The sequence below is a fragment of the Phasianus colchicus genome, chromosome Z (assembly GCF_987193195.1).
Source record: "Phasianus colchicus chromosome Z, bPhaCol1.hap1.1, whole genome shotgun sequence".
In the NCBI taxonomy this organism is placed as follows: Eukaryota; Metazoa; Chordata; class Aves; order Galliformes; family Phasianidae; genus Phasianus; species Phasianus colchicus.
Genome location: NC_143476.1, coordinates 70609343 through 70633777, shown reverse-complemented (window position 1 = coordinate 70633777; position 24435 = coordinate 70609343). Strand labels below are relative to the sequence as shown.

At 42.0% G+C, this 24435-nt stretch overlaps 2 protein-coding genes across 11 annotated transcripts in view; one reads left to right on the top strand and one right to left on the bottom strand.

Moving 5' to 3' along the window:
• Positions 1–14212, top strand: part of MAST4 (microtubule associated serine/threonine kinase family member 4) — a 281493-nt gene extending 267281 nt beyond the window's left edge. For all 8 annotated transcript variants that reach the window (XM_090131679.1, XM_090131677.1, XM_090131676.1 and 5 more), the window contains 5 exons: positions 1904–2133; positions 4340–4462; positions 6203–6339; positions 6879–7060; positions 7878–14212. In XM_090131679.1, coding sequence (XP_089987805.1) covers positions 1904–2133; positions 4340–4462; positions 6203–6339; positions 6879–7060; positions 7878–11782 — 4577 coding nt within the window. In that variant the 3' untranslated portion in view covers positions 11783–14212. The remainder of the gene's footprint in view (positions 1–1903; positions 2134–4339; positions 4463–6202; positions 6340–6878; positions 7061–7877) is intronic.
• Positions 14213–16213: 2001 nt separating this feature from the next.
• Positions 16214–23600, bottom strand: CD180 (CD180 molecule). Of its 3 annotated transcripts, XM_031610194.2 has the most exons (3): positions 22841–23600; positions 18759–18925; positions 16214–18114 (listed from the first exon to the last, which is right to left on the bottom strand). In XM_031610194.2, the coding sequence occupies exons 1-3, from the start codon at positions 22928–22930 to the stop codon at positions 16389–16391; spliced, it is 1983 nt and encodes a 660-aa protein (XP_031466054.1). In that variant the 5' UTR covers positions 22931–23600; the 3' UTR covers positions 16214–16388. The 3 variants fall into 3 exon arrangements, with proteins under 3 accessions (XP_031466054.1, XP_031466055.1, XP_089987806.1); XM_031610195.2 differs by lacking the exon at positions 22841–23600 and having other exon boundaries at positions 16214–18642; positions 18759–18848; XM_090131680.1 differs by lacking the exon at positions 22841–23600 and having other exon boundaries at positions 16214–18590; positions 18759–18845.
• Between the last annotated feature and the right edge of the window lie 835 nt (positions 23601–24435).

Here is a 24435-nt window from a genome sequence, read left to right as displayed (position 1 = left end):
CATCAGACTGTCACGTAGTCTACAGTTCTGCGCAGAAAGGATACAGGTTTCACTCTGCTTCATCCTCTAGTATGATTGTAGCTTGAGCCCTAAGCAGCTCACTATGTACAGCATCATGAATAGCTGCTATTCTATTACAACAGCCTAATTCTCTCATCTCTTGAATAGAAAGATGATGAGCCAGAGTAAAGTCTCTGAAGCGAAAATAGCTTGAAAGCTAAACTCTTTTCTGTACTACATTGGCTTATATGTAGTAAAACAAGTGTGAAGCCAGAAATACTGCTTTAAATTGGTGGAAGTATAAAAGTAGTACTGGGTGTTTCTAGATGGAGCATTGGCATTTCATGCCATGGTAATTCAGAATAAAAGTCCAAATTGCCAGAACTGAGCAAAAAGGGCTTGCATCTTAACTCTGCTGCCTTCTGTGTGTATCTAGTCTTTTGGCTTGTCTGGGCCACATTGAGTGAAGAGGAATTGGCTTGGGCCATATATAGTTTATAGGTATAAAGTTTATCTAATACAGTTAATGTATATAAGTAACAAAACTTTGGCTTCTTTGTTTGTTGTTAAAAAAATTAAAAAGTGGGAAACAGTCTGAGCTTATTCTTTGTGTAGACTGTTTCTTCCAAGTAATCACTTGTCCATAAGTCAGAGACGTTATTTGATGTACCCCTGTAGCACTCAGTACCAGTTTTTTTTCCTGCTAGTAAAAGACTTACAAGGCACATTAATTATTCAAACTGGCCATCAGAAGAGCGTGATACACATGTAGATAATACACATGGCCAAGCATCTTATTTATCAGTTTTGTATTTTAGTGATTCATTTCACATCTGTAGATTAAGTGCTGCTGAGTTCAGAGATGAACTCAGATGTTTATTAAAATGGGGGATTCTTTGAGTTTAATCTCAACATTCTCTGAAATCTAAACTTAGCTTTGCCTACACATAGGAATGTTATCATTATGTTTATATCAACCAAAATCTCATACGATAGCCCTGCTTATTACTAACAAAAATTCTACCTTATTCATGTTCATGAGTAATATAAACTACAGCAAGAGATGCCCATTGTTACTGAACTGTAAGTCCTGTGGCTGAGAGTCAAAAGGCTTGTCCTGCATTTCAGACAGAAGAAGATGGGGTAATCTGAGAATTCTTCAGAGTCAGAGGGTGACATTAAAAGCTCTCTGTGGGTTTGATTGCTACATGGGATTTCAATGTTAACCTAGTGATAGATGTCTGTAGGACTCTCTGGTGGCTCAAATCCAGGGAGTCGGACTGCAGTGGCCTGTTGACAAAGCGTTATCTTCCTTCACATGACATTACTTGGCACAACAGCCAGCTGGAATATTTTTGGGTTGCATTCCTTTCAACAGCTGTCACCCTGTTGTAGTCATTAAAATACTTTTTTTATTCTCCCACGACTGTGTTTACATTTACACTAGTGTGAGCTTAGGGTGCTTTCAAAACAGTAAAACAAATAGTTTTTAGAAATTGAAGTTTGGTACAAGCATTCTGAGTTACTGTCCATTTTTAGGTATGTGACTGAATCCAAAAGATAAACGAATACTTTCTTTACCACTTCTGTTTTACCACTTAGTGCCTGGTTTTGGGTGTATTCACAACAGCATCTGTGTATTTTCTAATTAAAAGGACAAAGTTTGCATCTAGCAAATTATTCCTAAGAAATATGGGTTTTATTGCAGGAAGACAAATTTATTTCTCATATCAGGTTGTTCGTCAGGCTTCTGATTCACTGAGATTCACACTTAGTGCAAAGGAGAGGGGTTTTAAGCAAAGACAGTGTAATATTTTGGCAGAAAAATGCCTTTAAGCAGATTGTCAGATTTGTGTTTGTGTGTGTTCAGAGTGTACTCTAACCAGTGTTTTTTTTCTTCCAGACGTGTTTGGTGTTTCTCCTTTGGGAAGTCCAATGTCTCCTCATTCACTATCATCTGATCCTTCGTCCTCTCGGGATTCCTCTCCTAGTCGTGATTCTTCAATTGCTGCTGCAAGTCCTCATCAGCCTATAGTAATTCACAGTTCAGGAAAAAAATATGGCTTCACCATCCGAGCAATCAGGGTTTATGTGGGAGACAGTGATATTTACACTGTGCACCATATTGTTTGGGTAAGATAATAATTTTATTTCCATAAAGCCAGAGGAAACTAATGATATATTTACTTTTGATCTTCTGTACGCAGGATATCTGTTGACAGCTACTGTGTAAATGTAGTGTAGTGTAAGTGGTAATGTTGTGCTGAGTAGTAGTTTGAGAAGAGAATTTGTGACTGCACAATGTCAGTGCTGGCTGTAGCAACCCAAACCAATATAATACACATCTTTGACAGAAGTAGTACCTACTTATCATCACAGAAGTACAGAATGATTTATGTTGGAAGGGACATCAAATATCATCCAGCTCTAAACCCCATGCCTAGACAGGGTCACCTCCCACTAGACCAGGTTGCTCTGGGCCCCATCCAGCTTGCCCTTAAACGTCTCCAGGGATGGGGCATCTTCAGCTCTGGACAACCTGTTCCAATGCCTCACCATCCTCTGAGTAAAGAATATTCTCCTAACATCCAATCTAAATCTCTCTTCTTTTTTTTTTTTTTAAATGTTCCCACTTGTCCTATCGCTATCATACCGTGTAAAAAGTTGATCTCCCTCCTGCTTATAGGCTCCCTTTAAGAACTGGAAATCAGCAGTGAGATCTCCATGGAGTCTTTTCTTCTGTACTGAATAAGCCTAGCTCCCTCAGCCTATCTTCAGAGGAGAGGTGCTCCAGCCCTCTGACTAGCTTCATTTACTTCTCTGGACCTACTCCTGCAGGTCTACATCTCTCTTGTGCTGGGGCCCCCAGACCTGACGCTGACCTTCTGTGTTGGTCAGTTTCACTTCTAGCAAATTTGGCATTTGTAAACAGATTACTGTGGCTTATGAAAGACTAAAGAGTTGATGCAGCCTTTCTTTGACTGGCAGCAGAATCTTCAAAACTAGAAGACTGTAAACAGGAACTGTTGAAATATTCATGGAGTTTATTAAAATTAGAAGATTCATAAAAGCCAGATTAGTTAGATATTTTACTATTACAAGTAGGATATTTTCAACTACTGACTTTTTTTTCTGTAGAATTTGGAAATCATTTTGAATGGTGAAAACCTTTGAGGATCTATTGTACAGAAAAAAGACTTAACAGAATATATTTGTATATATATTTATAATCGAAGTCAATTGTGTATGATGTATATATTATACGTTACAGATAGGTATATATTATGTATGCAATATATATGTATATATTATACATTTTACATATCTTTGTGTATGTAAACAGTAAACTAACATATTCCAACTACCTTAAAATAGTTTTGAGAAATTCCTTACAGGTATGTAAGAAGCTTTGGAGTTTTGATGAGATTTTAAGTATCCATTGTATGCTTTGAAATAGCAATGCTACTGATGAAGTAGAGTATCATTCATGTTTTATTCATGTTTTTTACCTCTCAGACCTATTAGTTCATCGAGAATATTGAATGCAGAGAGTGTGCATATGTGATAATAAATCCAAAAATTGGAGTTCTTATGTCTGGTAGGGTGTCAAATCAGTAAAAGGAAGGGAAGAAAAATAATTTTGCATTGCAGTAAAAGTGTAACCTTGGCATTTTTCAAAACATTACAGATATTTTTTCTTTCATATTTATATATTCAGCCACTACTGAGGCTCTGTAGCCTCAGTATTGGCTACATGACCTAAAATTGTTGAAAAGCTTATTTTAGAGTGTAATAAATTATTTAAGCCACCTTCAAAATTATTTGCAATTCAGTTTGTGTTGGTGCTTTACCATCTTTGTGCTGCACTGTTCCCTCCAGTGGGTTAGGCTGATGAATTCGATCCAAATACCAAGACTCCACAGCTACACAGCGGAGTTAAAAACTTGCATCATGATTAGGATACTGTACGTGATCACTGCTTTTATTACATAAGTATTTCTCACAGTCAGATGTTAAAACTTTTTATCTAGATCTGAAATTTTGTCTTGGGCACCCCTTTATGGTGCCCTGCTAAACAGAATTTAGAGGTGATACAGCTTTTCAGTGAGCTTTGAAACAATTCTAGACCCTGTGCTCAAAGATGAAGCAACAATTGATGATGAAATAGTTTGCCTGTACTTTTTCTCTTCCTTCATTGAACTTGGTAACTGTAAGTTTTCTTTGTTGTGTTAAAAAGCCAACTGCTTTTATAGAGCAAGAGCAATGAAAAAAACTACTATTGAAAGTATGGGAATTAGTTAACAAGAGTTTGTTTATTATCTTCATTTGTGATTTCTAGAATGTGGAGGAAGGAGGCGCAGCATACCAAGCTGGTTTGAAAGCTGGGGACCTAATTACTCATATCAATGGAGAGCCAGTACATGGTCTTGTTCATACGGAAGTCATTGAGTTGTTGTTAAAGGTAACTCCTAGAGATGTGGGATACAAAATCCATTGCTCTTTTTCATGTAGGATTGTGGGGTTACACTTGCTTTCTTCAGAGATAAATATCAGATTTTGTGGTTGTTCAAACACAACCTCTTAAGCTGTTATTGAATGGATTTGGAAAAAAGTCAGCAACTGCATACATCCTGCTATGATTTTAGTTTCTCTGCAAGGAACTGACACTGCTACTGATACCTGTAGAGTACTTGGCAGTACTGACACAAAGATAAGTCTCTCAAAAAATTTGTCATATGCAGGAAAGTGCTTTTCTGAATCCAACTATCTTCATCAGATAATTCTAGGTTTTGATGACAATGCCACTTCTTATTTTCTTCTTTTAAAGTGAAATCCGTCAGGAAAGATGGAAACAAAGGATATGAAGTGTTTTCTTTCTTTCTGTTCAGGAACTTGCCTTTCACAGTCTTAAAAGCCCAAAATGTTTTTGCCTCATACATTGCCAGGCATGTCCCACAAACATACTTCATAAAATTCTGATCCCGCAGTTGGCTTTTCATGAATAACCTTTCCAATGTCTCTCTTGTGGAGTTTTTAGAGGCCTGTTCTGTTAGAAAACTTAGATATGTTTTATTCTTAAAAACAAAAGATTTAACTATTCATTGTAGCTCATCATGCTGCAGGTTTTCTGTAATCTTTGTAGCACAGACTGAAGAAGTTTAGAATTATTTTACATAGCAGTATATTAACTTCTTGTATTAGTAACAAATTTAATGGTGCTCCATACAGTTTTGCTTGTGAAAGTGAGTGGCCAGTTATAAAAGAAGACTGAAAAGAAATAGAAGGAAATAAAAAGAACTGGGGAAGATGCAAATTACGCTTAAGGTTAAATCTTTTTTTTTTAATGTCTTGAAACAAAGAGGAACTTCCACATTTTACATTTCTGCAAGAAGCCTATAAGATAAAATTTTGCAATGTAAGGCAGTTGGGTAAAACTGCATAAAAACTGCAGAAAAGCAGAAACACAACAAGTCTTCACACAGAGTGCACAAGAATATGCTTAATATGAGTATACTTAAAATACGAAATTGTTGCTATCCAAATGTGATACCATACATTAATTTATTAAAATTCATATGAGCATTAGAAGTGTGTTGTAGTACTATGCCATATTAGGAGGGAGGCTTGGGTTTTTAAAAACACAGATACTTACTTCCACTTGTATTTTTTTTACTGAACTGCTGTCATCTGTCTGTTCATGTAAGCAACCCTAGAAATCTTAACTTAGTTATACGTTCCTTTTTTTGAACAAACTAGAAGTACTGATCAGGATCCATAGTGAAATTTATCTCCTCCATTTTTTCATTGCTAGTATCCTGAGATGTGACTGGCTAGTGAACAGAGCACTGTGCAGTGACAGCTGTTCTTGGTGGGGAAAAAAAAAGATGTTTCTATAGAAACTTAGTTAAGTTCTTAAAGATTGCAGTTTTATCCTTGGTCTGTCTAACTACAATTACTGGAATTTCCCATTGTCTTGAAGCTTGTTCTTGTAATGGAGGAAGTTCAGAAAACAGCATTTTGAGAAGTTTCCAGTCATTGTTTATCAGATATAAATCAGCTTTGCAACTTCTGCATATTGTTCCCCTCACTGCCAGCTCTTAGGCTGATGCTGTTTTGAAGCATCTAGGTTTTAAGTGTAACTTCAATTTAAAGCTAAGTGATCTTGTATTACTCAACCTAAAGGTTCTCTATATTTTGGCAGAGTGGCAACAAAGTGTCAATTATGACAACACCTTTTGAAAACACTTCCATCAAGACAGGACCTGCCAGGAGAAACAGCTGCAGGAGCCGAATGGTCAGGCGCAGTAAGAAAACCAAGAAGAAGGAGAGTTTGGAGAGGTGTGCAATCCTTTTGCTTCATTACATAAATGTGTTCTTGTGTGTCTGTATACATAAGAATTCGTTAAAAAAATGAAGCTAATACAATTGTCTCTTATGTCTCCTACACCTTCTTCTATGAGATTCTGTGGTCATAATTTTATAGCACTAAGTTTATATGTGTTTTCTTCTTTATGCTAATTTTATGTGTGTTCTGCAAATACATTGCTAGTACTGCATAAATAGTCCTTCAGTTTTGGTGGGCTCTTAAATTAAGAAATTGAAAATCTAAACTTATAAGGAACTAATTGTTCATCTGGAATGCCGAGAATAAATTTTAGTACAGTTAGAGCTAATTAAAATGTCTATCTTAACTATTAACAGTCATGATATTTTCAGAACTTCATGCTTTGCACTGTAGTTTGTATTCATGCAAACAAATATGTAATGTTTCCTTTTTTGAGGATAGTAGTAGATTGAGTGTCATCCACAGAGCCTGTGGTAATAGTGTTCTTTGTGCATCTTATGTTTTTCTTAATGTTTTGCTGTTCCCACACTAGGAGGAGGTCTCTCTTTAAAAAGTTGGCCAAGCAGCCCTCTCCTCTTCTTCACACCAGCAGAAGTTTCTCCTGCCTGAACCGATCACTTTCATCAGGGGAGAGCTTACCTGGATCTCCAACTCACAGCTTGTCTCCAAGGTCACCTACCCCAAGCTACCGTTCCACTCCTGATTTTCCATCTGGTGAGTGTGAAAGAACAGAGGACTGAGAAAAGTGACTTGAAATTGAAGTGTGTCCTGCTTCTTGTGAGGCCCCCAAATCAGTTATGCTCTGCTGAGAGCAGTTAGTTTAGACCAACAATCACCAAACAGTTGGTTTCTATCTAAACAAGGGAAAAGATTTCTTCTGCAAAACCAAAGGTGTTCTTATAATACAAAAGTACCTAAAAGGAAAATGTCTGTGAGGTTTGTCTGAGAGAAAATCCAAGTCCAGTGGCTTCAAGTTGTCTAATAAACCAATCCAGCTTTGAGTTAAAAGTAAAATCTTCTCTAACAGAGGCTGGTAAAAGAGTGCTAGTAAAAGAATGGAGCTAGGAAGATGGACTCTTATGTGAATGCAACTTGATTGTTGAAAAGATGAACTGGGTGCTGAAATATGGAAAAAAGGAGACCTCATTGGCCTCTTTTTCATTTCATGATTTCAGTGTCTACTGAAAATAGAAATACTGTTGTACAATCTCTTGCAGAAGGTAAATTATTTGGAACACCCTGATCATTGCTTTGAAGTGCCAGAAAGCATCTGTTCTTCTTAAATAGATGGAGGCAAGAATGTAAAGGAAGTAAAGGAAAGACAGGAGGAAGGAGAAACACCAGCATTCTGAAATAATGAAGTTTTTGAAGTTCAGTCACTCACAATCCACCAAATCTTGGAACACTATAGAAACAGACATCATGTATTCTTTTAGAATCAGTGCACACACTGCTTATCTCTTTGCTGTTGGCAATATTCAGTTAATCTTGCTAATCTTATGTTTATTTTGTTTGCTTGTTCTTTTTGTAGGTACTAATTCTTCTCAGAGTAGCTCCCCTAGTTCAAGTGCTCCCAATTCTCCAGCTGGTTCAGGACATATAAGACCCAGCACTCTTCATGGCTTGGGCCCAAAGCTTAGTGGGCAAAGATACAGATCCGGAAGACGCAAATCAGCTGGCAGCATTCCTCTGTCTCCTCTGGCAAGAACACCTTCCCCAACACCACAGCCCACATCACCTCAGCGATCTCCATCACCATTGCTAGGGCATTCAATTGGGAATACAAAAATAGCTCAGTCTTTTCCTAGCAAGATGCACTCCCCTCCAACTATTGTAAGACATATTGTTAGGCCAAAAAGTGCAGAACCACCACGATCTCCTCTCTTAAAGAGAGTCCAGTCAGAAGAGAAACTTGCGCCCTCTTATGCTAGTGATAAGAAACACTTATGTTCACGAAAACACAGTCTTGAAGTGACTCAGGAAGAAGTGAATAGAGAATTGTCCCAAAGGGAAGTAACTCTTCAGAGTTTGGAGGAGAATGTATGTGATGTGCCATCACTCACACGAGTCAGACCTGCAGAGCAGGGCTGCTTGAAGCGGCCCATCTCCCGAAAATTAGGTAGACAAGAATCCATTGATGAATTAGACAGAGAAAAGCTGAAGGTCAAGATAGTTATGAAAAAACAAGATTTTGCTGAAAAAGTGAATGCTGCTATACATGAACCTAGCAGTGAACCAGAAAATCCCAATACCATAAGATTGGAAGAAAGAGACAAAAAAGCATTCCAAAAGGTATTAGAAAGATCAAATCCATTTGAAACAAAAATTGTTGCTTTAGAGACCCAACCAGCTGGAGGCATACTCAAAGACACTCTTCAGAAAAATGCCAACTTGAGATCAAATGACTGTAGTGCTTTAGATACACAGATGTTGTGTCATGGGTCTCCACTTAATGAAGTCAGTCATATTTCTTATGAGTTCAAAAGAATTTCCCCTCCATGTACTCTGCAAGATATGCCACCTCAGTCCTCTGACAGGATGCTAAATGGAAAGGGAGAAAACACAGATAAAAATGTACCAACAAAAGAATTTGTCAAATATGAAAGATTAGATGGTAAACTTGCAAATATTGATTATCTTAGGAAGAAAATGTCTTTTGAAGAAAAAGATGAGAGTGTCTGTCCAGTGCTAAAACCCAAACTGACATCGAATGTTCATGAAAGCCTTCAACTTAATGCAGTCAGGCCCATAAGCATTCAGCAGGACTCCACTACAGTTGCTGAAAGTAGAGCATTCATCAGCAATGCACATGCTTCTCAGATGAGCTCAGTTTCTTTTGTTCCCCTCAAAACATTGAATAGTCGAACAGAAACGGGTATGGAAAAATCAGCTGTGATTTCTGCTGAGTCACCTGTCAGAAAAAGTCCATCTGAATATAAACTTGATGGAAGGTCTGTTTCCTGTTTGAAGCCAATAGAAGGCACACTAGACATTGCTTTGCTTTCTGGACCACAGGCTTCGAAGACTGAGTTACCTTTGTGTGTACTGCCAGAAGGACAGAGCACCAGCAGTGATATGGGATCTCCTAAACCTTCAGCGCCACAGGGGAGTGGTGGAAAGGAAGAACTGGCCTGTCAGAAAGAGCAGCTGTTAAGCCATTCAAAATCTAGCAAAGTTAACCTCCAAGAGGCTCAGGTTCTGCAAACAAGCAAAGTTAACCTAGCAGAGGCTCAGGTTCTGCAAACAAGCAAAAGTTCTCCCAATCCACCAGTCATCCTTATGGCTGCAGAAGTGGTGGCAGAGAAAAAAGCTTCTAGTCCAGCTGCTAAAGTCAGCATTTCTATTACTGAGCCTGTTCAGAAGAAGGACAGCTTTCCTTCAAAGCAGGACAGTTCAGTGGAGGTGAAGTCCTGTGTTACTCAAAGTCAGAGTGTTAAAAGTGCCCTCACATACTCTAAGCTTTCTACTGTCCAAAGCACTCCTGAAAAATCTCTGGGCAAAGAGAAGCAAGTACAAAAGGAGTTGCCTGGCAGACAGCCAGCAGCCCAGAGAAATTGTGAGCCTATCTCTGCAAAGGTGGAGGTGATCAGGGAGTCTACTTTGAAGGTATCTGTTTCAGATATCCTGACAACAAACTACTCCAAAGGCAGTGAAAAAAATTCTGCTGATCTTGCCATTCCACCTCAAATGCAAGGGAAATTGCAGGCAACTGGTCCAAAGACACAACCTAAGGATGGCAGAGATTTGGTAAAACAGCTAAGCAAGGAAGACGCTGTTGTTGCTAGCAGTTTTGTGGAAAGGGATGTAACCAAGCAAAAAGTTCTCAGTGAGTCTAAGAAAATTATTGTAGAGTCAAAAAGTGAAAATCATCTATCCAAACCCTCAGTAGAATGTGATTCTAAAAATGAGAAGACTGCGTTGGTGTCCTCTGTGCAGAAGGATAAAACCAAAGATTTGGGAAAGAAAGATCAGAAACAGGTCCCTGACACAAGGCTTCCAGCCACTGAGAGAGAGCAGTCCAGCCAAGTTCCTCAGCAGCAACCTAGTGCTCCAGTGTCCGCTGCTGTGAGAGATGCTGTAAACAGAAGCTGTGCAGTAGATGTTCACGCTGGTATTCAAGATCACATGAAGCCTTCTACCACTGTTGTGGAAAGCAGTACTAATAAACTCAGACCCGTCTCTGATATGAGTTCCTCTAAGTCTAAGCACTTGGATAAACAGACATTTTCACAGAAACCATGCACTCCAAACACAAAAGAAAAAGAAACAGTTGTTCAGATGTCTGCCAGCTCCCGGAAGGATGGTAAACATGCTGGTAAAAATGTGCCAGATTCCCCTTCTTTTGTATCGGGTTCTTTAAGAAAAATGAACAGTGAACATATTAAAGTTGAAAGACCTGTGATTTTGGAGCATGGGCATGTATCCACTGTCCAAGTGAGCAGTATCACTCCTGATACGAAACCCAAATCATCTACTGTTGACTCAGGACCAACAGGCCCTGAGATTTCTAAGCAAATGCAAAAGCAAGAACCAGTAGGCTTTGGGGATTCTGCTGATCAAAAGCTGTTTCACTTCAGTGAGAAACAAACTGTGTCTCCAAAGTTTTCCACTGTGAAAGACTGTCTCTTGCTGAACAAACAGGCAGACAGAAGCCCTAATAGTCAGACAACCTCTCCAGATAGAAGACCTGAAGGAAAAATATGCACTGATGCACTTTATGTTCAACATGACAATGGGAAAATGGAGCCTACCCTCACAAACTGTGATGTTAGAGCAAAAGGATCAGAAAAATCAACCTCAACTAGCAAATGCTCTCAAGATTCAAAAGGGAAAGGACAAATTAATCAAAAACAGCCTGAGGATGCAAGCAAACAAATTGCAATAAAACATACGCCAGCTGCCAGTGGGCAGAGTTCTTACCATGTGGCTGCAGTGCCAGGAAAGCCACTGGCTTGTTCAGCCAATTTCTCTGAATGTAGACAAGAAATATCTGTTTTGTCTTTGGCGAAGAGTGATGCATCCTCAGTTAAAGTTAAAGTTAAAGCAGGCTCACCTGAGCTTCCTTCATTCAGCTACAAGGAACAAAGTAAGAAAAACGCTTCTTCCATAGGAAATAGTAAGACAGAAATCACTAAAAGTGTGTCAATGATAACCTTGCACAGTGCTGCTGTTGTAGAAGCCCACCACTCTACTTCAAACCTTGGGGGGAAACCTGGAAATCAAGAAAAGTCTTCTGTTAACACTGTGGATGTAAAGGGAAAAGATGCTGCTCAGGCTCAGCAGTCTGCCTCAAGAAAACAAAATGTTGGTAAAGATTTAACTAGGTCAGTAACCACACCTGATCGCCCAAACGCACTTTCTAATGACAAAGACTCAGTCCGGCAGCGTCGAGGGAAAGAAGCTTTACGAAGCAGTCCTCACAAAAAATCCTGTTGACTGTAATACCTGGCAAATATAAATTCAAGACTAACAGAAACAAAAACAATATATTTTGACTGTCTTGAAACCAGCACTGTGTAGTGTCTTTATGTGGCAAAGCTTTCATGTCACTGAAGAGGATGGGGATATATAGAGAAAGGACTTCTTACAAAATGCCTTCTCGATTGTAACCGGTAAAACTGTTACCATATAGTATTTGTACAAATATACATTTACAGCTGGAAGCTGTAGAAGAAACAATTTCTTCTGTAAATACCTAGCATTGTGTTTGGGGATTGAATGTAGCATATATATGTTGCTGCTGATTGCATTGTTTACTCTCCCCTTTTTAAAAAATAGTTGCTTTGCCATTTATTTGCCATATATATGAAAGTAAATTACTAAAAATGAGACATGGCACAGACATGCACAAGCGTTGTCTGACAGGAGGGTAAAAATCTGCTACATTTTTACTTAAAAAAAAAAAATCCTAGCTAGAGTTAAAAATACAAGGAAGAAATAAGTATGGTAACTTATTGTGAGTTTTTACATGTATTTTTAGTAATCAGATTTTGATAGTAGTATCTGGCTACCTGCTTCGTCAGATCTAACACAAGATTAAACTGCATCTGCCAATGGCACGAAGCCTGTCTTACAGAGTGGGTGTGATTAAAGCGAAGGGAGGACTGCTTGACTATCACAGAGTCTCTGGAAGACTCATGTTCTCTGTTGGAATGGTAGTTCTGGTCTTGTCTGTTCAGAGTGTATTCCACGACCCTCAGACAGGGCTGAGACTCTGAAGCACATACTGTGTCCTTGGTTTCTGCTGCAATCCTCTCTTTGTTTCCTTGAGCTAGTTTTAAATTCAGGCCCTTACAGTTTGAGGCACAAGTTACAAGCACATGACTTCCAGGACTATTGTGTTCATCCCTAGTTTTTCTTAATTAATTTAGAGAATACATTTTATCATAGCATATAGGTCTGCATAATTAGCTGTAGCTTTTTTTTTCTATTTTATGGCTATTAAGGTAAGAAGGAAAAAAAAAAATCAGTTCCATTGTCAAAAAAAAATTTAGGATATCAGATACATTTTAATACATAGCTGGGGCCTTATGTTGTAGACTTTAACTTGCTTTTTTAGCAAGTAATTCTTGGTTTCATGTTCATTTCTAAATGCATTGAGTAGCTCCATACATTTCATAACATAATCTTTTTATTTATATGCAAAAAAAGTAAATGTAATTATAAAAGAAACATTGTGTATCAAAGGAACCTGTTGGAGCTATTTGGTGCTAGACTGTGACTGTCCTTTTACTTTTGCTAAGCCTTATTTAAATTTTGTATACTGTGGAACATGTAGATTTTGATCATTTTAGCGTGGAGGTATTCAGTTTTGAAGGATGAAAGATAGAGTTTGAAACATGTACAAGAGCACTACAGAATATGCTTGTTGATGCGTGTTTTTAAGTGTTTGGGATCAACAGAGTGGGGGTTTGCTTATTTCTGTTCATGTAGCTAAACTAGAGCTAGGCCCCTAGCTGTTTCATTGAGGCTTACGGATTGTCTTTCTGTCTCAAAAGCTAGAAACTTGTTCTTAAAAGCACAGTATAATCTTGACTTAGAGGTTTGTGTGACAACTGACAGTGTGCAGAATTCATTTCCCCCTGGGAAATGCTTTATTACACTAGTTAAGTTGGATTACAGCAGACTTGCTATGGAAAGATGAAATCACAAACTACAGTTTCTGATTTTTTTATGAGGCACCAGAATATTCGTACTGCCTTTTATGCATTCACAGAGGAGCTAGTTAGCAATGGGTAGTAATTTTGAGCAGCTTTGAAGAGAAAATGGTCTCAACATTTACAGTTCACCTGTGCTTTGGCAATTAATACAAACAAATGCTAATGCACTTCGATATAACATTTCTGTCTGGGAGGTATTTCCTAGTTTACAGTCTTCTGCATTTTTAAACTATCCTCTTGTTTCCTTTAAAGCACATCTAGTTATTTGTTTACAGTATACCTTTATGTATATTTTGTATAGCTCATTATAACTTCTGACAAATGAGTTTGCATTTTGGAAGTGTAACAGTGCATAAGCTTGTGTTTATGTAGTACTGTTTGTTGGTGTTACCTATCAGTGAGCTGTTAGAGATCCTTCTACCTGTGTGCTGCTTGGGTCAGTCTTTTTGTGATTGTAGTTTTGGTGTGCTCCTTTGTAGACTTCCTGCTGTAGATTGCTCAGCTTCCAGAAAAAAAAAAAAAGAGAGAGAGAAAACAAAAAAAAAAAAAAAAGAAAGAAAAAAAATGTTAGGGTCTGTGCAATAAAGTGTTTGCAGTCTTATTTTCTCTAAGAAACTCCTTATGGATGTCATAATTGTTGTATATTGAACACAATTATTTATACTTATGCAGTTGCATAACATTGAAATAAAAATTCAGCATGAAATACTGTTTCGTTGGTATTATCTCTTGAGCTGTTTTCACTCCTGTAACTTCAGGCACTTCCCTGTTGTCCTTGTGAGTGGATGGTCTTTTTTTTTTCCTGAGACCAACTCAGTGCACTGCAGGCACATAAGCAAAGAAGACTTGGAGTACTTCAGCCTTTTTCTCGCCTTTGATGGCAGTGTTCCCCTCTGTATCCAATAAAGGATGGAGATTCTCTTTGGCCCTCCTTTTGCTGTTAATGTATTTGTAAAAACATTTTTTTTTAATCTTTTACAGTGGTGGTCAGGTAGTTTACTTTCACCTAATTTTCTCTCTGCATAACCTAGCAATATCCTTGTACTCTTCCCAAGTTGTCTGCCTCTTCTTTCAAGGTGGTAACACTCTTTTTCACCCCGAGTCTTAGTAGCTCCCTGTTGAGCCAGGCTGGTCTTTCTGTCAGCTCATCTTACAGCATATTGGGATGGCCTACTCCTGCATCTTTAAGATATCCTTCCACAGGAATACCCAGCCTTTCTGGACTTCCTGGACCTTCTGCCCTCAAGACTATCTCCCAAGGAACTCCCCCAACCAACATCCTACTCAGCCCAAAGTCTGCCCTGCAGAAGTCCAAAATAGTGGGTTTACTCACCCATCTTGCACATGAACACATTCACTGTTTTGCCTTTCCAGTCAGCTTCAAGTTCTAACTAACAAGTCCAGAAGTGAGGCTAACCCATGATGGGTAGTATTTCAGAAACAGGCAAAGCTTAACTCCTCTCTTCCTCTTTCCAGCTGATGACATAATCAGAAAGTGAATATCAGCTCAACATGCAGTTTTCTCTTTAAGTCACTGATATTTGCAGATCTGCAGTCCATTCCTGATGGTTGCAGTGTTTTTTTAGCACCTATTCCAGGCTATGAATCACATTATGATCTATTTGCTCCACTATTTGTCTGTTGCTTTCCTGAACCCAGAAATGCAGGAGGGAAATAACAGAAGCAGTAGGCCTCACCTGAGGAGAGCCCAACTGGCATTCATGCTGGATTGTCAGAGCAATTACTGGTGCTGACTTGTTTAACCAGTCCAATTTACAGAAGACAGGAAAAGCTGCCTTGAATCCTGGGCTGCCTGGCTCTCCGTAGAGGCTGAATTGTCCTCTGGCAGCAGCCTGGTTTGGGTCAGTCTTTCAGGAAGTGCCTGCCTATGCACTGGCAGCAGGTCAGCAGTAGCGGGGAATGCCTGTAAACAACACAGAGCTGTGAGGAGAGGCCTGCTGGTGCCCAGAACGTGCAAGTGTCCATGGAAAGATGGGTGTAAGATTTCAGAGGAATGCTTTTGGGACTGGAGCTGAAACTGAGTTTGTTGTTCCCAGTGCAAATGTTCAAAGTGAGCTCAGCTTCCACCTCTCCGGGTGACCGCAGCATCTGGCCAAATGCAATTTGGAGCCTGCTGTGGTCAGAGCGAGGCCACGCATGGCTCTGCCTGGGGACAGGTGTCAGGCCGTGCCTGTGCACTGCCATGGGACGGACAGTAAAACTAAGGAGTGCTAAAGGTAATGTGATGAGAAAGGCTTAGTGAGCAGGTGGCAGCTGCTTCCGCTTGGCCAAACACATACTTTTACGATCAGAATTTAAAGAGAAGCGTGATACAGGACATTAGTTCTGCCCTGCCAGGGTCATCTTGAGATTATATGAATGTTGCTCCAGTCCACCACAGAAATTTGTGTTTTTTGTTTTAATTGAGCAACATACAGTGCTGCCAACAAAAACCACTGTTCCTCAAGATCATTTGATTGGGAGTGAGAAGGGTGAGAGATCTGTTGTTGTTTTGTTGGGGGTGCTGTGGATTCTTTTATATCTTTTTGATGGTATTTTCAAGAGAACCATGCTTTGTGATTCAGCTCTTGGATCTTCCTTCTATGGGTGCATTAGCCCTATTGGCTGTGACAGCAATACTAGCATGGAGATGAACTGGGGAGTATCTTTAAAAGAAGTTAATTCATGTTAAAAACTCAGGTCACAGTTTATTTTCCAGGTCCCATAAAAGACACTTTATTCTTTTTCTAAAAAATATAATGAAAATAGAAAGAGTGTTACGATGGTTATATGAAATACAGGCCACAAGCAAAAGCGATAAGTTGTCTTACATCCTAATCCCCTTGCTGTACAACTATTTGCACTGTGTACTCGCAATAAACTCAGATTTGCTGATAATTTTGCTTGAAATAGTGAGCACCCCAAATAGAGATCGCAACACAGCACAAAACAACTAGGACAGCTGCAATGATTCCCGCAGTGCTGATCCCACATGAGAGTGAGGTTGTAGCTAACGGAGCCCCAGCTAGTGATTTGGGTTCAGAACATGTTGTTCCTTTGGAGTCTTCAATTTTATCCAGATGCTGCCTGTACCAGGTGATGAAATCAATGTTGGAACAGGTGCATTCCAGGGGGTTGTAACTCAGATTGATTACACTGCGGCCAGGCAGGGACTCTAGCTGGTCACGTGGTACAATACGGATCCTGTTGTAGGCAAAGTTGAGGTAGATGCTTTTGAGTTTTGAAAATACACCTATACTGAATGCAGTGAACTTATTGTGGCTCAGATCAACGTGCCGTAACTTCCCAAGGCTGTGGAAGGCTTGGTGGTTCACTGCTGTCAGTTCACAGGATGATAAAATTAGCACCTCTAAGTTGGATAGCTGTTGAAACAGTTTGTCCTCGAGCATGATCCCTGACTCAAAAGTGTTTTGACTAAGGTCCAAGAGCATGAGATTTTCCAGGCCCTGAAAGAGATGTTGAATGCTGGTATTAATGTAGGAAGAGGAAAGGTTCAGGACTTGTAAGAGATGAAGATTCCGGAAGGGACCCTGTGAAGTGGCAATGTGAAGATGAGTGAAAGCTATGTCTAGCAACTTCAGGCTTGTACCGTCCTTGAAAAACATATCTTGGATATGGAGCTTTGTGTTGTGGCTCAAATTTAGGTACTGAAGGCTGCTCAAGCCATTTAGTGCTTTGCTGCAGCAGTCAAGGCTTTCAACATGACTGTGACTTAAATCAAGATACCGGAGCTCTGCCAGACCTTCCAAGCAGCCAGAGCCCAGCTGCAGTGCCTGCAGGTTCCCTTTGACGTCGAGATGGGTGAGGGATGGGAAGGCGGCAGAGCTGATGTTGCAGAGGTGCTGGAAGGAGTTGATGCTGAGCACTAGCTCCCTGAGTGAACTCATCCCACTGATTCCGGGTGGTAAAGCACTGATGTGGGTGTGGGTTAGGTCCAACTTTCGGAGCCTCGTCAGACAGCGAAACGTGGCAGCATTTAGGTTTTCAAAATGCTGTAGTTGCAGATAGAGATCCTTGACAGAAATGTTGCAGAGGCCTTCTAAAACTCCTGGAGTTATGTCAGGCTTCTTCTCCACATCACTGAATGTTCCCAGCCAAAGGATCTCAGTAGTGGAGTTCTGTATTCCTGCAAGAACCCCAGGGATGTCAGCACAGCCCCCAAAGTCCAAGCTGTAAAAGTGGGATTGGAGAGCTCCAGGTTCAATGTGTAAAATGTCATTGCCTTTAAGTATAAGAGTCATATTACTGGTCTTCTGCAAAATGCTGACGTCTTCTGCTGTGATTACTTTTATATGGTTCATTTGAAAGTCAAGATGTTTGAGGTTTTTAGTTGGAAAATTGGGAGGGAGCTGCAATGAAGAGATGTGGTTGCTGCCCAAGATGAGGGTGTCCAACCTGTCCAGATTTGTCATTGGAATAAAGGATATTGTGCTTATTCCTGTCTGTGTTAATACAAGTTCCCTCAGGGACTGAGGACCAGCAAACGCTGTGTCAGATAGGAACATGAGCAGATTTCCAGTCAGCACAATGGTCTGCAACCGCCTGTTGTTGTGGAAGGCATCTTCATACACCCAGTTGATCTGACACCTTGAAAGGGCAATAGAAACCAGCATCACCGGCTGTACTGTAAAGCCCTCACATAACAAGTGATATCCCAGGCTGCATATCATGTATGTATAGAGTCATGACCAATTGTCTTCAGTGGGATACAGTGTCCTTCCTTTTCAGTGATGCTTGCCTGGTATTTCTAAGCTCACATTTAAGTGTAGTGACCTAAGTAGGAATCTGCAAATGAATATCTCTTTTTGATAGAAAATGTTGGGCACTTACAAGGACCAAACTTGTCTTTCCCTGGGCTTTAGGGAAGAATTTTTAGAAAAAGTACGCACACACACAAAAGCAACAACAGCGACAACAAAAATAACAAAACAAAACAAAAAAACACCTGTTCTCATGACTTTACTGGTATTGCAACAGTATATATGGAAAATACACATTTCACCACTGCCCAGCAGATGACTGTTACTGGAGGAGAAGCCTGGATGTTGCTCAAGGAGATCAACCTGCTTAGCAAAATAACTCAGCAGTCATCTGTAAGTGCAGCTGGTAGCTTCCCTGTGAAGGCAGGGGAGCTGCTGTTGACGTGCTCCAGAAGCTGCCAGCTAAGGGGAAGAGTGGGGGAGGAAGGGCTGACCAAGGTGATGTGCAAAAGTGAGAATGCTCTCCCATACCTCGTCAGGTCCAAGTAGAGAAGAGACTCCAGCCCAGAGAAGGTTGAATTCTGGAGGGATGGGAGCATGTTGAAGCTGAAGTCAAGGATTTCTGTTGTGACAGGTAGACTTCCAGGAATCTCCCTTAGTCCTAAACCTTCACAGCTATAGCTTTTATTCGTTGTAATCTGAGGAGAACAATACAGTGGAAATCCAAGAGGTATAAACAGGAAACTACTGCACTTTAAAAAATAAATATAAATTCTAAAATGTGGCAGCTAGAACCCTGTAAAATACCAGCACAGGCTTGAAATACACAAGACCTAGTATTCTGTGGAGTGGGCTTTCAAAAGGAGCACCTCGTATCTTGTGCTAATTCAAAGTGTCTCATCTGTAGTATTTTCTTACCATAATTAACACATTTGAGAAATGTTTACTGTTCTCAATACATTAATCTCTAAGAAAGGATTCCCACAAATAGTTTAAAATTCTGTATTTCTAACAAAGGTTACTCTTGGAGAAGTCTTACAGGAAATCTTGCAGGGAGAAACTAAAAAAGAGCAGACTCCAGGAATGTTTCCAGAAGGAACAGGTCCAAATTATCTTGATTCCAGCTGTGGTTATGCAAGGGAAGAGCTAGACAGAAATCATACCTGACAGGTCAAGCCTTTAAAATTCCTATCAGGGCTTTTCAGTTTAAGCAAAAATGAAATGTGTGGAAAAGGGCATCCTGTGAACAATAGGGAAGCTCATTAAACAGGGCCAGCCTGCCTTTGCCTGCTGCCCACCTGAGAGTGAGCGGCTGGAGCAGGGACTACTGCAGGACCCCACCCTGTTGTCCAAGACTGGTCTAAGGGGTAACCTCCAAGGGGTACTGCTGGTTCTGGCCATGCCCAGTGGGGCTGCAGAACAGGAGCAGGGTCACAGAGTCATTCATGCCCGCACCTCCCAGCTAAGGGCAGCCTTGTGTCACCATGTTCTCCCCACAAGCTGTCAGGCTGTCACCAGCAGCATGCAGAGAGCCTTACAGGAGCATGCAGTGCTGTGCATGCAGCCTGTCAGGGAGGAGGAGGAAATGACAGGTGTGTGCCCTGTGGACGTGGCAGCACAATGAGGCTCTGCTGGTGCTCTGGGAAGGGTGTGTGGTGGCCAAGTCATGTCTCTGTGGCCTGGAAACTGAAGAGATGGTGAAGGCTGGAGCAGGGAGAATGAATCATAGAATCATAGAATCACGAGGTTGTTAAGAACTTCAAGATCACTTAGTCCAACCATCTTCCTATTAGCATTACTACCACAAGCCTCTAATCCAAGGACGGTGACTCCACCACCTCCTTGGGCTGCCATTCCAGTGTCTGACCACTCTCTGAGAGAAGAAGTTTTTCCTTATGTCTAATTTAAATCTCCCCTGGCAAAACTTGTGGCCGTTTCCTTTGATCCTATTTGTTGCCTGGGAGAAAAGGCCAACCCCATCCTCACCACAACCTCCCTTCAGGAAGTTGTGGAGTGCAATGAGGTCTCCCCTGAGCCTCCTCTTCTCCAGACTAAACAATCCCAGCTCCCTCAGCCACTCCTCATAGGACTTGTGCTCCAGACCCCTCACCAGTTTCGTTGCCCTTCTCTGGACACGCTCCAGAGCCTCGTTGTCTCTGTAGTAGTAAGGGGCCCCAAACTAGATACAGTATTTGAGGTGCAGCCTCACCAGTGCTGAGTACAGGGGGATGATCACCTCCCTGCTCCTGCTGGCCACACTATTTCTAATGCAGGCCAGGATGCCATTGGCCCTCTGGGCCACCTGGGCACACTGTCAGCTCATGTTCAGCTGAGCATCAACCAACACCCCCAGGTCCCTTTCCTCTTCACAGTCATCCAGCCACTCATCCCCAAGCTGATAGCACTGCATGGGGTTGTTGTGCTTAGAATCTAGTGTAGAGCAAAGTGCAGGACCCAGCACTTGGCCTTGTTGAACCTCATCCCATTCACCTCAGTCCAGCAATTCAGCCTATCCAGATCCCTCTGAAGGGCTTCCTCACCCTCAGGCAGATTGACACTACCTCCCAACTTGGTGTCTTCTGCAAACTTACTGAGGGTACACTCAATCCCCTCACCTAGGTCATCAATAAAGATATCAAACAAATGGGCCCCAATAACAACCCCTGGGGGACACCAATTGTAACAGGTCACCAGCTGGACTTTACTGCTTGCTGAGCACAGCCCTCTAGCCAGTTCTTTACCCAGAGAAGAATACACTGGTCCAGGCCACAGGCAGCCAGTTTTTTTCAGGAGAATACTGTGAGAGACCATGTAGAAGTCTTTGCTGAAGTCAAGGTACGCTACATCAACAGCCTTTCCCTCACCTACCAGTCTGGTCACTCAGGCATAGAGATGAGGTTGGTCAAGCACGACCTGCCTTTCATGAACTGGTGCTGGCTGGATCTGATCCCCTGGAATCCATGTGTTTGCCGTGTGATCTCACCCAAAATGATTTGCTCCACAACATTCCCTGGTACCGAGGTCAGGTTGACAGGCCTGTAGCTCCCTGAATTATCCATATAGCCCTTCTTGTAGATGGGAGTCACATCAGCAAGCCTCCAATCCTCTGGGATCTCTCCAAATAACCAGGAACACTGACAGATGGCGGAAAGCAGCTTGACACCTCTCTTAGCACACTAGTGGAGCCTGTCTAGTGCCATGGACTTGTGACAGTCCAGATGGAGGAGGAGCTCTCTAACTGTCTCTATCTGAATCAATGGGAGTGTATTCTGCATTCCATCCCAAATGGAATCCCAAATGATGTTCATGGCAGTCACAGGATGCGTAGGGAGAATGGTTTCTTCCTCCCTTCTTGGTGCAGCCAACACAAGGAACACCTTTGACACTGTCAGAGAGATGGAGCACTGGAACAGGCTGCCCAGAGAGGTTGTGGAGTCTCCTTCTGTGGAAATATTCAAGACCCACCTGGATGCCTTCCTGTGCAAGCTACTGTAGGGAACCTGATTTAGCAGGGGTTTGCAATAGATGATCTCCAGAGTTCCCCTCCAACCCTTAAAATCCTCTGATACTGTGACTCTGTAACACCTGTTCCTTAGGGGAGGCAGGGAGCACTGGGGGAAGCTGGCCGGGAGGGGAGGTTGGAGCAGCAGAGTGATGCTGGCCATGCTTCTACCACCCCTCGAAGCCCTGCGGCCTGCCTGGGGCCTCCTATGTGAGTGGAGATGGAGGTGAAAGACATACCCAAGCAGTGCTGGTATCTATGGAAACAGCAAAATATAAACGTGGAAAACATGGCACTTTCCATAGCAGCAGGTGACGCATGGAGCTGCCCACTGCAACATACGGTTTAGAGACATGAAGAACACCTCGCTGTTGCTACAGAGACGAGCAGTGCCTGTGTTCCACCATAGTGCAGTGAGCTTGCTCCCTGCCCATGCTGCAGAGCAGACAGCAGGGCCAGGGGAGCCAGGGAGCAGCTGCCCCTGTGGCATCCCACCATGCCACTCATGCACCTGTGTGAAAACTTCAGTAAGGGATTTGCTTCTGACCGCATCTGTGAGGGAAAAGTGCTGTTGCCCATGGCACTGTCTACCTGAACCAAAATCTTTGCCTTCCCCCACCCATCTCCCACTTTAAAAAATACGAAGAAAAAGATTTAAAGACCAGCCTTTGACTTAGCTCTGGGAAAACTCTGTGCTTTCTCACTGTCCTCCTGGGACACAGTACTTCTGAGCAGTACGCAGAGGCATCTCTCTCACCCTGCACACCAACTGCTCGCTGGCTGGAGAGCACAGTACAGAAGACACGGTCTTGAACCCACCCTCATTCTGGCTCTGCTGTCTGCTGAAGATCCCCTTGAGCACTGTGTCATCCAATACTTCTTGGGAGACCTAAAATGATGCTGCAGCATGGCTGCAAGGAGGAGGAGGATAGGAAGCAAGTGCCACCAGGCACATGTCCCAGCGTCCACTTACAGCTCTGACAGAAGCCTCCAGACCCAAGGAAACCTCATAGTGGCTGGAAGCTCTTGGGTCCCAGCAGATGAGCTCCAATCAGATCCTGCCACCAACACACAGTCTCTGTCCTGGCAGAGACCAGTGACTGGCACTCACCTCAGAGCAGGTTGCATCCACCATGCGGGTGGCTCTGCAGCTGGCACAGGCGAGCGCAGCGGCAATCAGAAGGCAGGAGCTGCACACCATGTCTGAGTGGGGATGGTGGAAGGCTGCCAGGGTCTTCTCTTGGAGAAAGTGGGACAGGGCAATGGAGGTCGGAGAAGTCTGCTGAAAGCAAGTTGTAAGGAAAAATTGTGTTTGGTTAACCTCCTGGTCTCATTGTGAGTGTGACAGTAGTTTTGGACAGAAAGAGGAACTTCCCCACTTTAAGTATAGTCAAATGACTGTGCACTGATGTTTATCTGGGGCAGAACAGATTTTAAAAACGGAAATTGAGGAAAAGGCCTTTTTTTTTGCTTATGCAGAACAAACATCTTCATTAAGTACAGTGGAGCAGTTATCTGTGCGTGAAGAAGGGGGAGGAGCAAGGAAAGGGAAACAAGAATGTGGTGTCACACATGGAGAGTTCAGTGCAAGAGAAAGTCTGAGTCACATGAAAGTTGGTGTGTCACTTGTGAAATTACAGAACTTGTAAAATACAGACACAGTCTTATTGCAAAGAGGGTTACTGATGAGAATGGCTTCTCCTGTTAGAAATAAAGCTGAAAAGCAAAAGCTGAGTCTGGAAGAAATGCTTGATTGTATTTAGGTTAAGAGTTAGGTTAGGTTAAGACTGGTTTTTGGGAGTGGAACAGTACTTCAAACCATCCTAGGATGGGCATGTGTGCAGCTTCTGCAGATGAGAGGAGAACCAGGCCTGGTCCTTGCCACCCAGCACAGCATGGCTGTGTGCTCACTCCGGCCACCCGGCCTGCCAAACATGGATTTATTTATTTTTCTTTCTTTTCATTGGCTGAGTCATTCATGTGATAACTTGGGCTCAGCAGGCGAAGCCCAGTAGCCTGCATGCCGAGGAGTGTTTTTGTAAAGAAGCAGAATGAGCAGTGCTGGGCTGCTGGGAGCATCTGTGTGCTGGGCAGAGCCTCCCAGCAGCCAGCTGCTTCAGCATGCAGTGGCATGAGAGGAGAGAGATCTAAGTAAGAGCAAAGCAGACACAGCCTGGGCAGTGGCGGGAGCAATAGCTGATGTGTCTGTCAAGTGTTGCCCAAATCATAGCTGTACTTGTCCCTGGAACTGGGTGATGGCAGGTGGGCCATCAACATACAGGAAAAGTGCTTAGAATCTAGTGTAGAGCAAAGTCCATACTGCATCTTTGTATAAACTCTTTGCGTGGTCTTGGTGTACCTGTATCAAGTACAAGCACACCTACCACAGCCCTCCAGCTGTATTTGTTTGCTGACAGGACGATCTGTGCTCATCTGACAGAGCTATATTTTTTGTTGCAGTTTCTGCAGTTGTACTTAATTTATGAAATTTATAAGCAAACATTCTCTGAATGGCAGTGTGGAAAGCTCATGGTATCTCCTCCCTGCCTCTTTCCCTGCCAGCTCCACATTTGCTGGAAATCCTGCTCCCCCTGCCAGCCAGCAGCAGAAAGTTCAAAGCAACTTGTTCATGATGTTTGCTGCTTGTCCCCTTCCTGTGCTCCATGCTAACACTCCAAGGCTTTTCCTGGCTGGCAGCAGCTATGG